The sequence below is a fragment of the Channa argus genome, chromosome 9 (assembly GCF_033026475.1).
Source record: "Channa argus isolate prfri chromosome 9, Channa argus male v1.0, whole genome shotgun sequence".
Classification (NCBI taxonomy): Eukaryota; Metazoa; Chordata; class Actinopteri; order Anabantiformes; family Channidae; genus Channa; species Channa argus.
Genome location: NC_090205.1, coordinates 15090525 through 15106460, shown reverse-complemented (window position 1 = coordinate 15106460; position 15936 = coordinate 15090525). Strand labels below are relative to the sequence as shown.

Here is a 15936-nt window from a genome sequence, read left to right as displayed (position 1 = left end):
CACAGCTTTTTGTGAACAACTATACACGTAGAATAGGACTCGGTATGTTTCGATACCAATAAGAATGGACTTTGCTGTAGACGCTGCGAACATAAATCTGCCTACCTAGCTCTAGAAAGGCGCAGCTGCACATCCAAGAGGGTCAGTGTTATTTCGCTGTATTCTCCTCTTGATTATACGAGCTGAGCCCATCAAACCCAACATAATTACAGTAATTTCGCCCTTATTTATTCTAATGCAGTTTCCTATCTCTGAGGTAATTATGAGCAATTTTTTTCGCACGGAGGATCTTTCTGCGTTGACAAAAGAGATAGTGCTCTGAAAGAAATTTGCTGCTGCAATAGAAGAAAAAAAAATAGCGAAATAGGTGTGCTGCCATTTCGTCACTGTTCCCATAGACTTAGGTTATGTATAAGACTGGCAAATTGCTTGCAGGTGTACATCACGGAATTGTCAAAGCGAAGAGGCTTCAAAATTAGCAAAGCACAATGTAAGAGTAATGAAAGCAGCGACTAAATTGAAGAACAACTTGTGTGTTGCTCTCTTTCCTTACATTTCCTCTCGGTGTGAACCGCTTTCAAAGCTACAGGACACAAAAGAAGCTCCTTGGTCTCACGTTAAATACATTGCTTTTTTAAAAACCTGAGCTACAGAAAAATGGAGTTCACTTGCAACTAACCGCTCTTTGAAATATACTTTTATATCTTATAAGCATCAGCAACATTCACCAATTTGACTAAGATAAAGAATAAATCAATGTTGCAAGCAAAGGAATAAATGGATAAATCATGCCTGTGACGAGCATCAAGTCTGGTTCCTGTTTTTAATGATTTCAAATGCATTTAGTCGCAGCGCTCAATGAATTTAATTTAAGAAATAAGTATTTAATACACACCTTTCAGCTTGAAACTGAAGAGGCAAGCTCCATCTCAAGACTTTCAGAAAACAGCAAGGAGGCACATGAGCAGCAGCATCCTGCAGCACAGACACAAGATGAGCGCTTAAATCCCACAAAACTTGTCCCATGTGTTGGTCTAAGCTATAGCAGCAGAGTTCCGAATATGACTGAAAATATCTGCTTTATTTCCCCTCTTTATAGCTGATGGGGAAAAAAATGTAGATTATTAGCATAAATGTTTACTCCTCATTACGCTGATGACATTGTGCACTCGAGATCTTGGTAATCTTTGGGGGAAATTATGAGTAATTTTTTAAAATTTAAAGCAGCAGTTACCATGCAATTCAGGCTAATTCTGCGTAGGCTCCACACGGATATAATTATCGTTGAGTCAAGATGTTAGGCTAAAAACTATGCATTGATATTCCCATTTATTATGTACATACAACTTTGACAATGTTGATGCTTGAAATAGCGGGAAATTGTCTTGTGTAAAAATTACACCCCATATTAGGACATCTAAAATTGCAAAGAATTATATAGTAATTGCAGGCTTTCAGATTTGAAAGCCAGAATGCTCAAACCAGAGCAAATGTGGATGAAATTACAGATCGGTGTATAAATTAGGATAGTGGGTATGGCATTTACAAGTTGCCTAGAGAAATGCAAAAGTGTAAACCACAGAAGCTCTAATCCATAACGGAAGTCACGTGGAGCATTTTTTATTTGTAGAAATAGGCCAATAAATATTTCTAAATTATTTCGTCAAGTATTCTTTGGGAATATGTGCTGATTTATTGAAAGCCACAAGGATAACAGGAGTAGTTATGAAACAATGAGCTAATGTGTTACTTCAGTCCATGGTGCTGTACCTATTATGATGCATGCTTTTAAACGCTATACTCTCCGGACAACAACTCTAAAGGCGTGAACCTGTAACAGCCCACTATGGCGTATATATAGGTCTATACAGCCTACATGTAGGCCTAATGCGGTATTTGCGGGCAGGTTCAATGGTACACAGCTGCTGAATTTCTGGGATCTGATCCTGTCAGCCTCGGGGAGGAGGCTCCATCATGGAGACACAGCAACCGCTGACAAGCTACAGTCCTAATTATGGACAACTAAACGATCCCACTTTATGTCCTGTAGTAGTTTAAAGCAAAGCGTGTGGGGCAGACAGTCATGATCATGAATGCGATATAAGTAATGGGACAGTGCAATAATAATATGTCAGCCACCCTTTCTATCGATCTGTCTATCTACCCATCCTTCTATCTATATATATATCCATCTATCTATCTATAAATCCATCTATATATCTATGCATTTCGTTGGAAGTGAATACCTGTGTTTTCCATGTAACCTACATGAGCCACATTAATAATATTGTAGGTCAATCTGCTCATCTTCACAGATCACAGGCTCCTTGTGAGACGTGAGAAATGTTTCCATGATGTTGTAGCTCCAGGCTGTCTTGGACTTAGTTTCCTCTTTTTTTTCTCTCTCTCTTGTTAGGCTGACTTCATAAAATGTCTGGAAAGCGACACTTTGACTCCACAGAGTCTGCGGAGCTTGTGCTTATTCATTTCCACCCTCATCTTCCCCTCTCGCATGCCAAGGCGTGTGAGTTGTGCTGCCTCCCCCCTCAGCTCAGCCTGCGCCCCGGGCTTCTGCCTCTGCCTGCCTGCCTGAGCCCCGGGTCGGCTAATCATCCGCTGACGGGGCGGGGTAAAATCAGTTTAACTGGAGACAGCTGAGGAATTATCGTATGCGTGTGACAGCACCCTTACACGGTCGCGTAGCCTAATTACAAACAACATATTATAACTAAAGAAAAGACATAGCTTCAGTTTTAATCGGTGTAACTTGCTTTTTCAAGAGAACATTTAACTTGAACCCCATCCGTCATTACTAACAGCTACTTTTCCCTCAGAGGAACCAGCAACTGTTATTGGGTTACTAAGCAACGGCGCTAGCGGATAGGGTGGCTAATTGTCTTTGCTATGCTGTCATTTTTTGTTTTGCGTTAAATCCAGTTTCTTAAGAAATTCTTGTAAACAACAAAGACAACAACAACAAAATGCAGGCAAATACGTAATAACAACCACTGCAATTTTAAGAAGTTTGTGGTGACCCAAATCCACCAGGTTCCCGTAACATTGGGAGGTAAATGTGTGGTGGTCTATTCAGCTAACTAGCTTAAAGTTATATTATTTGCCAAAACAAAGCCAGTACACACAGTGTTAGGTATAAAACGTTGCGGGACTCACCAACAATTATTTAAAAAATAATTACATACCGTAATTTCTAAACCGGGGTTAAATTAAATAGCTGGTCTATAGAGGAATACCCATTTCTCAAGTTGAACCATTGCCAAGTCAAGCCAACTGCAGGTATAGAGACAAGACACATGCTCCCCAGTCATCCATAAATGCCCACTAAGCAAGAAAAGGAAAAATGCATATGCACAGAAAACATTTTTATTTAAATAACGTCTGGCAATATATGGAACAGTGCTAAAATAAATAAGACAAAAATACAATTGTGATACAAGCAAATTAGAGGGTAGGACAATCAGTAGCTTACGGTGGATTTGCACCAATATCCTAAAAAAAAAGAGTCGTGGGCTATCAAAAAGCTGTGGTAAAATATTTACAAACGTTTCATACACTTACCCCCCAATATAGGCTTTTCAAATCAACCAATGTGATGCGAAATGGATAAAGGTAAGATGTTTTTTTTTTAATCGCACAACATAATGAGGTCATTTTGAAAAAGGCACGATACAGTTAACTTGTGCTACATTGAGACAGGTTGTCCTGCGATTAATGTTGTATTTGCAGGAATGGCAAAAAGTGACGTCCGTAAAAGTAGGCTTGCGCCCTGCAGGCTGTGATTGCTTTGGGAATAGTGGTTCATTCATCCCTCCACATAAACAAAATAAATAAATACAAAAATAACTGTAGAAATCTGTGACTAACATTTGCCAGCACAAAAACTGGAAAGGTCCATGAACCTGGCTCCATAAACTTTTATGCACACACGAGGTCTGTAAATTAAAGTATTGGCATTTTTCTTTTTTCACCAGTATTGTCCGATTTAAACCCGATTTTTTTTTTATTGTTGTTGTTTTTTTTTTTTTCTTTTTTCAGAATATCGTCCCAGCGCTTATGGCGGAGTTGTGATGGTGCTGGACGAGAGGAGGCTGCAGATGCGTGGTAGAGTTCGTGGTTGAGTACCAGGAATAGTTTGCCAAAAAGGATGACGGCGCAGTCGTGTTGGGAGGGCTGCTGCTCTGAGGTAAACTGGAGTTGACACTGTTCATTCTTTGAGTATGTGGAAAGTCCCAGGCAGTAGCTGGCGGGGACGTGCAGGGGGGAGATTCACTGGAAGCAACATGTTGCTCTGGGGGAATTTCTCCATTTTTCCACAACTTCTTGAACTTTGAGCGGCGGTTTTGGAACCAGATTTTGACCTGAAATGAGAAACCGATAAGGTCACATTTTGAAGGTTTTAATCATCTCATGTTAGACATAAAGTTGAATATCTGACACTCGTCGAATCTGTGTTTCAGATGTACCTACCTGCGTTTGCGTAAGGCCCAGCGACGCTGCCAGCTCGGCCCGTTCTGGCAGAGCCAAATACTGCGTCTTTTGAAACCTCCGCTGAAGTGCAGCCAGTTGGAAGCTGGAATAAATGGTTCGAGGTTTCCTGACCTTCTTTGGTTTTCCATTAACCATCCGGATTTCTGGCTCGCTCTCTTCTTTCTCTAAAGGAACATTCAATCATGTTGATGTTATGCACGAACAGCCTTGGAATACTGTGGCCTTACAGAACATTTTGCACGGACATCAGTTTGTGTTTGGCAGATTTGTGGACAACTAATAATACATTTGATTTGATCATGTTTTCATTTTCTAAAGAAAAAAAATGGGCATAATTGACACAACGTCTTTCAAAGTTTGGTTTAAAGTAAAATAATAATCGAATCCTTAATATCAACATGCGCGTCTGTGCAAGACAAGAATGTGTCTAATCATTTCTAACCAGATAACAATTATCCTGTCAAATATGTGCATGCGTGAATTAACTTGCTCTTCAGACATTTTATGCCATAAACAAGTTAAGATGCTTGGTCTCAAACAAAAGCCTGCATTCCATTTTAATGCATACAACACTTGGAAAAAAAAAACACTTAAAGCATTTCCTACCTGTATCGGCTGGTGTTGGCGATGCATTGGAGCCGTAGGAGCTGTACGTACTATACGAGGAGTTGAAGCTAAGGTCGTAAGACTTTGCGTTATATGGCACAGTGCTCGTGGCACTGCCGTGGTACTGGTAAGAGCCTAGTTGACCAAATGCAGACCCTGCACATGGGTTTGGCTGCTGACCGTTGTAGTAGCTGCTGTCCGTCGCCGTGGACACTGGGAGAGTCGGGGACTCCTGCGATTTGTGCAAGCTGTGGTAATTGCTTGAGGTAATCTGGTTCGAATGCATATCAGTACTTAAGTTCTCAAAAACCCCAGTCATCTTCGAGTTGGAGCGGCGCAGTCTGAAACCTATGCGCAAAAGTCGCAAAATTGCAAAAATGCAAGCTCAAAACACGACTCAAGCCTTGGAGTGATGGCACCTTTTCGTGAGTCAAAACGCATCCCCGTGTAGATAAATCAGCGGAAGGTGTGTCCTTCTCACAGTGGCGTGTGATTATCTGCTACAGTCGGTGGTGGGAGCGCATTTATGAGAGAGTGAGAGGTAGAGCTACTGTGTCTAAGGCAACCAATGAGTAAGCGCTGCACGACTGACTACTCCCCACCGCGTCCTCCCTCCATTATTTGTTCAAGACTGTCTGTCCCGCTTGTCTGCAAAGACCTTTCCATCAGAGCATCTTACAAGAAATCACAGAAAAGTACCATGACCAAACGTGAAAGCCCAGGAGGTCTTTCCCCATAGCATAGACTTCGTGACCTAAGTGCACAATCAGCCAAATTGTTAGAGAAGATAAAATCTAACTTCAGCATCACAATAGACAGCGTTAACTTTGTGAAGAAAATTTGCTTTCGACGGTTTCGCCGTTTGTGATTAGTACTCCTGCATTCTCCTGCAGGTATAGGCTTTACCAGTGTCAGTGCTATGTGTGTGTTTTATAAACACATGTCTTATGTGTAGGTTTGATCAAATTCAGGAAATCCCAGAAAACCTGTACAAAACGAGGCAGAATCACTCAGAGAGACCGGTTAGGCCTAGGTGTTGATATAAAATCAATCCCTGTGCATGATGCTTTAAATGTTTCACGACTCATTGAGACAGCAAAAGCGCCCCCTGGTGTTTGAAATCGGAGTAACTACCCTATCGGTTTTATTTTATCTGCATTTCGTGCACAAATACACACAGACACAAGAGGTGAACCACCTTAGAGACCAGTTTCCATTTCGACTATCACGCGGAGAGGTTCCCGTCTGCAGCTTTGCTGAGTGTTTGAAGTTGTTAGTAGTTAAAAATGTGTTCTCTTAGAGGACAGAGGTTTGATGTGATGGCAGAGTTGTTGATGTGCCGGTGCTCGTCGCCACAAGATGGCAGCATAGTTTTATTAAACAAGCTGTCAACTCAGATTTACTCCTTTAGTGGAACTATACTGATCAGACTGACCTGCAAATTGTGCTGTAGTTTATTTTTGCCAGCACACCATTGAAAAGTAATGAGTACAACCAACTGCATAAATCCACACTTTGCCAAACAATTCTAGACTAGAATTGCACATTTGTTATCAACAGCATCGTCTTCTAGGCTGCATAGAAGGTGTTCTGCAGGCATATTTGTACTTATTAGTACATGATTTTAAATTCTACTTTTGCTTGGAGTAGAGGATTGCTTTGGGAGAAGACTTGGACCTTCACTCATGGATTGAGTTACTTTGATGTTTTGAATTAACTAATATAGATTCCCCATATTTACTCATTAGCGTCACAAAACCTGTTAAGACAGAAACTGACACCCAGAATTACAAAGTCTTAGCAAAACTTGTACATTTATATTTGACCGTGTATATTAATTTGTTTGTTACACTAAACCCAATGTCAACCTATTTGCTTACCATTCGATGAAAACCTCTGAGATATGGTCGAAATGCTTCTATTGTTTCTCAGAATGGCAAGCAACCCTCTCCCACCATGGCCCATTTGGGCTGTATGTCACTGCTCATTCGTGGAGCAGAGTGTCTGCATTCAGTTGTATGGCATCAGAGCCAGAATAAGCTGCAGTTCTGCAGTCAGAGTCATATACAGTAGAAGCTGTAGAAAATTCATTTGTATAATTAATTATTCTCATAGCTAACAACAAAAAGATGGGAGAAATTATCTTCCCTATTCAGGGTTCTTTTTATCAAAGGTTTGGTTGAAGGTACTGTTCGATAGCTAGTGAATTTTGAAATTGGAAAGGGATATTTTATTATAATACAATACAGTTTGTATAATGTATATATATTTTTCTTGACTAATTGATCAAAGGGCCTCATTTGAGAAAGTTTCCACTTACTTTGACTGTGCTGCTGTAGGTTTTCTGAAAGTAGTTCAGACAGGTTAAAGAGTAAAATATTCAGATATTGTAATTGTTAAGTAAAATGCAAATGTTCCTAAGACAACTGAAAGAATATGGAAGTCCTTCTGAACACAGTAAACTGCATCTGATTTTCATATAGTAGTAAGGCAGAATTTACAACATAGTTCCACAATCTCAGTTACTCAAGATCAGAATTTGCTAAAACCGAGGGAATCAGGTCGACTGCACATCAAAAATCTTATCAAACATTTTCTATCACCCATAGAAATAAAAATTAGCTATTGTCCAATAATAGCTGTTTTAATAACTGCATTTCCGATTAATCATAGCATCAAACATAAGTATTTCTGTTGCCATGGTGGCCATGTTCAGTTAGTTGATTATAATGTTAATGCTTTCCCCTCTGCTGAAGAGCAACTGGTATAGTTGAGCTTCCCAGTGTTCAGTGACACAGAATTAATGCCAAATGACAAGACACAGATGCAAGCAGCTTTTATCATGCATTCCTAATTTCCATTTATACAGTACCTATCAATCACACAACACGTAATGTTATGAGATAAAAGAACAAAAAACACAATTGTACAGTATGATGTAGAAAATAGGTGCATTTTATGTTGTCTTTAGTTCAGTAATCAATAATTTTGAAATAGATATATAAGACACAATAGAAATATCTTATATACATGCATTTTGAATACGTCCATAAAAAGACCTGGCACTGTAAAACCTCAATGGCCTCAGGTATACACAAAAAAATTACTTCTTCTTGTCTTTGGTAAAAAGATGAACACTTTAAATTGTGTGTCGCTTTAAGAGGATGCACAGTGGGTTATAACATAACATTTATTAGTGTTACATTAACACATTCAATCAAATGTTTGCAAATATGTCTGATGCCCCGTTTAGAGTATACTGTATACGGTACATAATTACACTGTTGCTTATTTAATTTAGCTTTGGACTGCGGCCTATACTGCTGCCCTTTGAAAGATTGTTCAATGCCATTCAATTCAATTCAACTTTATTTATATAGCACCAATTCACAACAAAGTCATGTCAATGTGCTTTACACAATAATGTCAAGACTATAAAGATGTATAGAGAAAACCCAACAATTCCCCTTGAGCAAGCCCTAGGCAACAGTGGAGAGGTGATAGGCAGCAAAACCAGGCTCAAGCTGGGCGGCCATCTGCCTCGACTGGTCGGGGTGAGTGGAAAGTGGAAAGAGAAAAGAAAAGAGCAACGAAAAGCAACAACAAAACATCGGGCAGGTTGGTAGGACCAATAGCTGCCCACTGGAAGACACAAAGCTCCAAAGCCGGGGACACCTGCAGAAAGTGACAGTGAGAGGGGTAGACAACTACCGGAGAAAACACACAAAGTTAATGTCATACAGTGGGGATCATTTTAGGGTGAAAGGAGAGGAGACAGGGACGGGAGGAGGAAAGAAGCACAGTGCATTGGGGGGCGGGTCCCCCAGCAGCCTAAGCCTATAGCAGCATGACTATAACTAACTATAAGCTTTTTTAAAGAGGAATGTTTTAAGCCTAGACTTAAAACTAGAGAGGGTTTCTGCTTCCTGAATCGGAACTGGGAGCTGATTTCACAGGAGAGGAACTTGATAGCTAAAGGCTCTGCCTCCCATTTTATCTTACATGCATGAAATTCTGGGAACCACAAGTTGGCCTGCATTCTGAGATCGAAGAGGTCTGTTGGGATGATATGGTACTATGAGGTCTTTTAGATATGATGGAGCTTGGCTGTTTACAGCTTTATATGTTAGAAGCATGGTTTTAAATTCAATGTTATATTTTATGGGAAGCCAATGGAGAGAAGCTAGTGAAGGTGAAATATGATCTGTCAAAAGTAGGGAATTTGTTACCTAGAAGTAACAAATGCATGGACTAGTTTTTCAACATCAATTTGAGACAGGATGCTCCTAATTTTGGCAATGTTCCGTAGGTGGAAGAAGGCTTTTCTTAGAGATTTGGTTTATATGTGAGATAAAGGACAAATGCTGGTCAAAAATAACTCAAAGGTTCTTTGCAGTAGTTCTGGAGGCCAGAGTTATGCCATCTAGAGTAACCATAAGGTTGGACAGCATATTTCTAAGAGTTTTAGGCCCAAATACTATGACTTTATACTATGACTATGACATTGTCTGAGTTTAAACGTAAGAAATTGTGGGGCATGTCTTGTAGGCATGCTTGAAGCTTGATTAACTGATTTGGTTCCATAGATATAGTAGATATAGTTGGGTATCATCAGTATAGCATTGGAAATTTATATGTGTTTTCTAACAATGCTGCCTAAAGGAGACAAATATAAAATAAAAAGTATTGGTCCTAACACAGAGTTGTGTGGAACTCCATAACTAATTAATGGGTGACTAGAGGATTCATAAATAACATGAAGAAATGGAAATCCAACAGATACATAAGATTTAAACCCACCTAGTATAGTTCCTTTAAACAGTTTCATATTCCAGTCTCTGTAACAAAATGTTGTGATTAATGGTGTCAAATGAAGCACTAAGATCTAACAGAACAAGTATGAAGATGTGTCTATTATCTGAAGCCGAGAGAAGATCATTGGTGACTTTTACCAGTGCTGTTTCTGTACCATGATGAACTCTAAATCCTGACTGAAAGTCTTCAAACCAACTATTACTTAACAGGCCGCATAATTGCTTTACAACTACCTTTTCAAGCATTTTAGAAATAAAGGGTAGATTGGGTATTCTAGCACTGATTCTAGCACTGTTGTACATGAAGATCTATCTGTAATATTTGGGGGGGGTGAGGTCTGGTAAATTCTTTGTCTAATAGCTACAATTTTATTCATAAAGAAATTCATGACATCATTCCTGGTCAGAATAAAGAGAATACTAGGCTCAACAGAACTATGGCTCTTAGTCAGCTACAGTGCTGAACAGAAACCAGGGATTGTTCTTGTTTTCCTCCATTAATGATGAATAATATGCTGTTCTGGCATCACAGAGAGCATTTTTACACATTTTAAACTGTTTTTCCAGGCTGAATTAGATTCTTCAAAACTTACTTTCTAACTTTCCTGTTGCCTGCTGTAAGTTGCAAGTTTGCAAACTATACTATGGAGATCACCTCTTCTGGTTTACTGCCTTCTTTTTCAGAGGGGCAGCATGAGTATTGTACGTAGTGAGGCAGCAGAATTATCAACAAGATAATCAACTTGTGCAGGAGTAATGTTAAGGTGGCTACTTTCCATTGTATTGACATATGGTAAAGCAAATGGTGAAAAAAAATGTTTCCTTTAAATTTGTTTACGGCTTTTTCACTTAAGCACCTGCTATAGTGGATTTCTTTTTCTAACTGTTGTATAGTCCATTATTTTAAATTCAAATGTTATTAGAAAATGGTCAGACAGAAGAGAATTCTGAGAAAATATTGTTAAATTATCCGTTTTAATGCCACATGTAAGGACAAGGTCTAAGGTGTGACTAAAACAGTGAGTGGGTTTAATTACATTTTGGGAAAAACCAATTGAATCTAATAATGAATTAAACGCAGTGTTGAGGCAGTTACTGACAGCATCTACATGAATGTTAAAGTCACCCACTATATTAACTTTATCTGTACTAAGCACTAAATCAGATAGATAATCTGAAATTCAATCTAAAACATTGAATAAGGGAATGGAGGACAGTACACAAACAAACACAACAAATAGAAGTGTTTTTTGAGATTTCCAGTTTGGGTGTGAAAGGCTAAGAGTAAGGCTCTCAAATAGGTTTTAATTATGTTTAGGTCTAGGGTTTATTGGTAAGCTTGAGTGAAGGATTGCTGCTACTCCTCCACCTCGGCCTGTGCTTCCAGGAATGTGATAATTAATAAGACTGGGGGGAGGTTGACTCATTTAGACTCATATATTCTTCCTGCTGCAACCAAGTTTCAGTAAGACAGAATAAATTGAATAAAGATCGCTTATTAAGTCCTTTACTAACAGAGATTTAACAGAGAGAGCGATTTGATATTCAATAATCCACATTTAATAGTTCTGTAAGAGGAGTGGTCTTAACTTTTATTAGGTTATCATGATTGTCTCCTCTTGTGGTCATTTTGGTTTGCTTGGGGAACAGACACAGTCTCTATAGGTATTTGGGAGTTGTGGGGGGTGAAGACGTGTGAAGAGAAAACATACCCCCATAAAGACAAACAAATTTTGAATCCTTGTCAATAATAGACAATGAGGTGAGCTTTTAAAAAACAAACATGCAAATTCAAGGCTAAAAAAGTGGATGTTGCACTCTATATTAATCTATTTATTACCACATAAACTCGTTTCAGGATGAAGTTTGAAATCCTATATAGACATGAAGAGGTGTTCATTATGGAGTAGTGGTTTACACAGTGAATCTCCTTGGCAGTAAGTGAACCACACATTAGACTCTCCTTTAGAACAGACTCTCCTTCTGCTTTGAATTACGGTACCAAAGTGAAACAACCATAGTAAACTGTACGAGTGTAAATTATATTAAATAAGAATGGGTGTATTTAGTTTACCCATAAAAAGTTCACTACTTCTGGCTATATTTTAAATTGTTTGGTTTAAAATTAAAAAAAACTTATGAAAAGTACTTTTGAAAAGTACTAAATAGATGCATTTTTTGTAAAATTATTCAAAAGTATGTGAGAACTATAATATTAAACACGTCTTAAGTGCAGTTTTTAATATATTTTCAACAATAAAATATCAACATACTTTTAAATAATCTTGATGAAAAGAATGTTCAGTAAGCTGTTTTTATTCTTTGCTGTATTTGGAGTCAGCCTTAGCAGTAATGGCTCTGTACTCAATGCAGGCAGGTTTCTGGCTTTGATTTTTTTTTCTGTAGGTGGATTCTCTTTGCTGGTCTCCTGCTGGGTCTTATGGAGCATTTATTACCTTGGCAACTCAACCTTTGGTCAAATCACATTACTCTTACTAAGTTTTCAGCTTTTGCTTCATGATTTGTTCAACAAAAGCTACAGTTTCCAAATAAACATAGTAAAGTATCAAGCTCCTGACACAAAAGATCAACGGCTTTCGGCCGTTCAGGGATCGCCACAGCGGAATGTGTTATGCACGTTGATTTGGGATTAGTTTTTTACGCCTGATGACCTTCCTGCTGCAACCCTACCATTTTATCCAGGAGTGGGACTGGCACCAAGGTAGCCCTTGATGGCTGGGCAGGCCCACACCTGGTGGGATGGAACTCAATCCAATGGCGTCCTGCATCCCAACCTGATGCTCTATCCATTAAGCCCTATCATCAACCTCATTACACAGATTCAGCAAATAAAAATATATGCAGTGCCAGTATACGCTTACTTCATGTGCTTGTTGTAAACATGGAAATGATCTACCAAGTGTTTCTTGACCTTTTGCCTTGAGAGGTGGAACCTGTTCTGCATGGCTGCAGAGACCAATGGAAGCTAAGTGGGAAACCTTCAGTTCATGATTGAGCATGTGTTTCCTCAGAGTTAGTCATGGTGGATTTTCCTGTGACGAAAAGTTATTTTTTTTAGCAACAAAGGCTTTAATGGGGAGCCCTGGTAGACAATACCAAGTGGAAGGAAGTTCACAGCTTGAGGCTCCTGTCCGATGTGGGTTAATAATCGGTGCTCTGCATCAGGACACCCTAAGTTAATGGTCATTGTCTGCCCCAAGTATGTTTAGTAATAAAATCTTTAACATGCTCAGAAAGAGTACAGTAGAGCAGACTTTTTTGCATCCATTGCTGAAAGCCTCTAAAGCCAATTTAAGGTTCATTTGGAGCAATGCATTGTCTTCATCTGAACTCTAGAGTCTCTTAGTCGTAGGAAAAACATTGAAATCTCCACTGAGATCATTCAAAATTGAATTATTGCCAGGTGGAATACTTGACCCATCTAATGAAAATCATGTTTTTAAAGACTGTTTCCAAAATGAGATCCGACTTGGTGTGAAACCCCTGCCTACTGTAAAACATGACTGTCATAATGAAAATGTGAAGGCTGTTTCTCTGCACTAAGACAAAAATGCTTTTGCACATTACAGGCCTAATGAAGCGATACCCATAATTCCCTGTGTCATCTGCTTGGCCTTCCTGAGAAAGAATTCAGAGAGGTCTGCGAGGTCCTGCTCCCCTCATTGTTGATTCAGTGGTACACCCCCCACCCGGGAGCCATAAATGGAAGCGGCCCTTTGTGTGTGGGGAGTGGAGCAGATTTACTGTGGATGGTCTCCCTACAAAGGACCATGCCACTGTCACAACAGGACCAGGGTCAGCTGCTCTCACTTTCACACAGCATGATTTAACGCCATTCTTCTCAAAGCCACTGATGCAGACACAACATCTACAATCACTCAGAATCAGTGCACCTCAATAAGAAAACAGCGACAGGTCTCTCATTTCAACCTGAAGATTACTTTATCTGTAGATGTGTTTGCCTTTTACATTGTCAAATGACATAAAATCATGAGTGAGTTGCCCAGACTGAGTCATAGAAGTTCAGTAAGTTCCAGGTGCAGCACTGTGCTGTAGATTTAAAAATAAAGAAATTATTCCACCATTTTCCCCACAGGTGATTCTCAATTTTTAGGCAGTGTTAGTTAGAATTTTGTGCAGAATCAGGTTGGTAAACCACTAGACCAAGATGTATAAAAATAATGCTGAATGAGCAAGATTGTGATTCCTTTGTATTGCATAAATGTAATAGTCAGAACTTGACAGACATCTGTTTTGTTATTGCAATTTGGTCTTTAATATGGTTTAATGTCTTGGCACATCCGTTGGCCAGTCTTACATTTTGTCCTTGCCTCTATGATAACTTACCACGAAATGTACGCTGAACAGATTACACTGAAACGTACAGACTTCCTGCTTCATTAAGTGAGTTTTCAAACTTCTAAAACCAAATATTTTAACATGGCTACTACTCGCAACATCACTCTCAAGGATGGGAGATTGCATTACAGCCATAAAAGCCTTCACGCATAATTGAAACTTAATACTTCACCACTAGTTTGACCGAAGGGCCACATAAACCCCTCTCAACTCAGTGTTCATTTTTCTTCTTTCAAAAGTGCAGCTAATCTGTGAAGAAAGCCCTCATCACCTGCAGGGCTCCACCTGTTTAACCTGCACCCCCTCTCTCCAATTTCTCTATGCACACTGACCTTAGACAACACATAACTAGGCAGGTTCACCTCCTTTCACAGTTCATGTTACATAACCACAGCGAGCGACAGTGGACATGAAAGCGATGTTTGTGTGGTTGGTTGAGCTCAGGTGAAGGCAGCTCCATTCCTTTTTGCCCACAGGGACACACACAGATTATATTAAACAAGTTGCTGAATACCCACTGAAGCTTTTCTTTCTTTAGTTAGCATGGACCTATTTATCAAATTTAATCACAAGTGATACGACAAAATTATTTCAGCAAAAGATCACAGCACCAAGCTACAATAGCAGATAATTACAGTGTTAGAAACATAAACTGTAACTACAGTAATTTTGTCTCTATATCGTATCTATTAAAACGAATATAAATGCGCTCTTAATACATTAGGCTATATATGTCATAGCTACTAAAAACAATAACTACTTACAACAACAGTGCAATCCTATTTAATCAGCGTCTAATTTAAACGTATTTAGTTTGAGAGATATACTGTAGGTTGTGACATTTATTAATAATATTGTACAGTTACTAATGTCAACCATTGCATGTGCCACTGTGCAGACTGAAGCTACATCCACGATTGTGAAATTTCTAAAAATCGCATAATATTCAGATACAGAAAATCCCTCACAGCAGCATTATAGATAAAAGTGAAGTGAAAACTTGCTTAAAGTTATCTCACATTGAGACATGCTCAATGTAAATGTGATTAATGTGTTATAGAACTGAGTCCATTCTGTCGTGGACACCATCTTGGACCTTCCCTCAACAACTGGTTGTGTTTCTGGCAGCAGACAGAAAACCTCACCCTGTGGTTTACTGGAGCAACCGGGTGACATCAGTAATGAGGCTTGTGGTGTGTTAAGCATCTGATGCATGTGTTACCAAACCCAAAGCAACAGAGATGCCATTCACATATCTCACACTGGAACCTCCCGAGTCATTTGCTGCAATTAGGAATGTGGTTGAGACCCTACTGCACCCCCTTGGCCCCTGCCTACTGACACACACACACACACACACACACACACATGCACACACACACACACACACACACACTCAGAGGCCTTTCTTGCTTCAACAATGCCTACATTGTGTTTGGCCCAGGCTGGCTCAAACTTCGCCACCACCATCAAAAAGCAGCAGATATACTGGGAGAAGTGACCAGGACATACAATGAAGCTGCTTCATATTTCTTGCAGGTTTGGAAGATGACAGAATCTGGCTCATATCGCTGCTGCTGGTGGGTGGAAACCTCCTAAATGCCAGCTTTTGCAGAAGCAAAAAAAGATC

The 15936-nt window shown here is 39.4% G+C and overlaps 1 protein-coding gene across 1 annotated transcript; it reads right to left on the bottom strand.

Moving 5' to 3' along the window:
* Positions 1-3971: 3971 nt before the first annotated feature.
* Positions 3972-5625, bottom strand: dlx2a (distal-less homeobox 2a). Its single transcript, XM_067516338.1, has 3 exons — positions 5113-5625; positions 4486-4670; positions 3972-4376 (listed from the first exon to the last, which is right to left on the bottom strand). The coding sequence occupies exons 1-3, from the start codon at positions 5429-5431 to the stop codon at positions 4050-4052; spliced, it is 831 nt and encodes a 276-aa protein (XP_067372439.1). The 5' UTR covers positions 5432-5625; the 3' UTR covers positions 3972-4049.
* Positions 5626-15936: the final 10311 nt, after the last annotated feature.

What these genes read in the sequence shown, in the direction of transcription:
- dlx2a (XM_067516338.1), bottom strand. Translation starts at nt 5,431, where the DNA reads ATGACTGGGGTTTTTGAGAACTTAAGTACTGATATGCATTCGAACCAG. An exon ending in GCCAACACCAGCCGATACAG is followed by an intron (nt 4,671 to 5,112) that starts GTAGGAAATGCT and finishes ATGTTCCTTTAG; the next exon opens with AGAAAGAAGAGAGCGAGCCA. An exon ending in TGGGCCTTACGCAAACGCAG is followed by an intron (nt 4,377 to 4,485) that starts GTAGGTACATCT and finishes TTCTCATTTCAG; the next exon opens with GTCAAAATCTGGTTCCAAAA.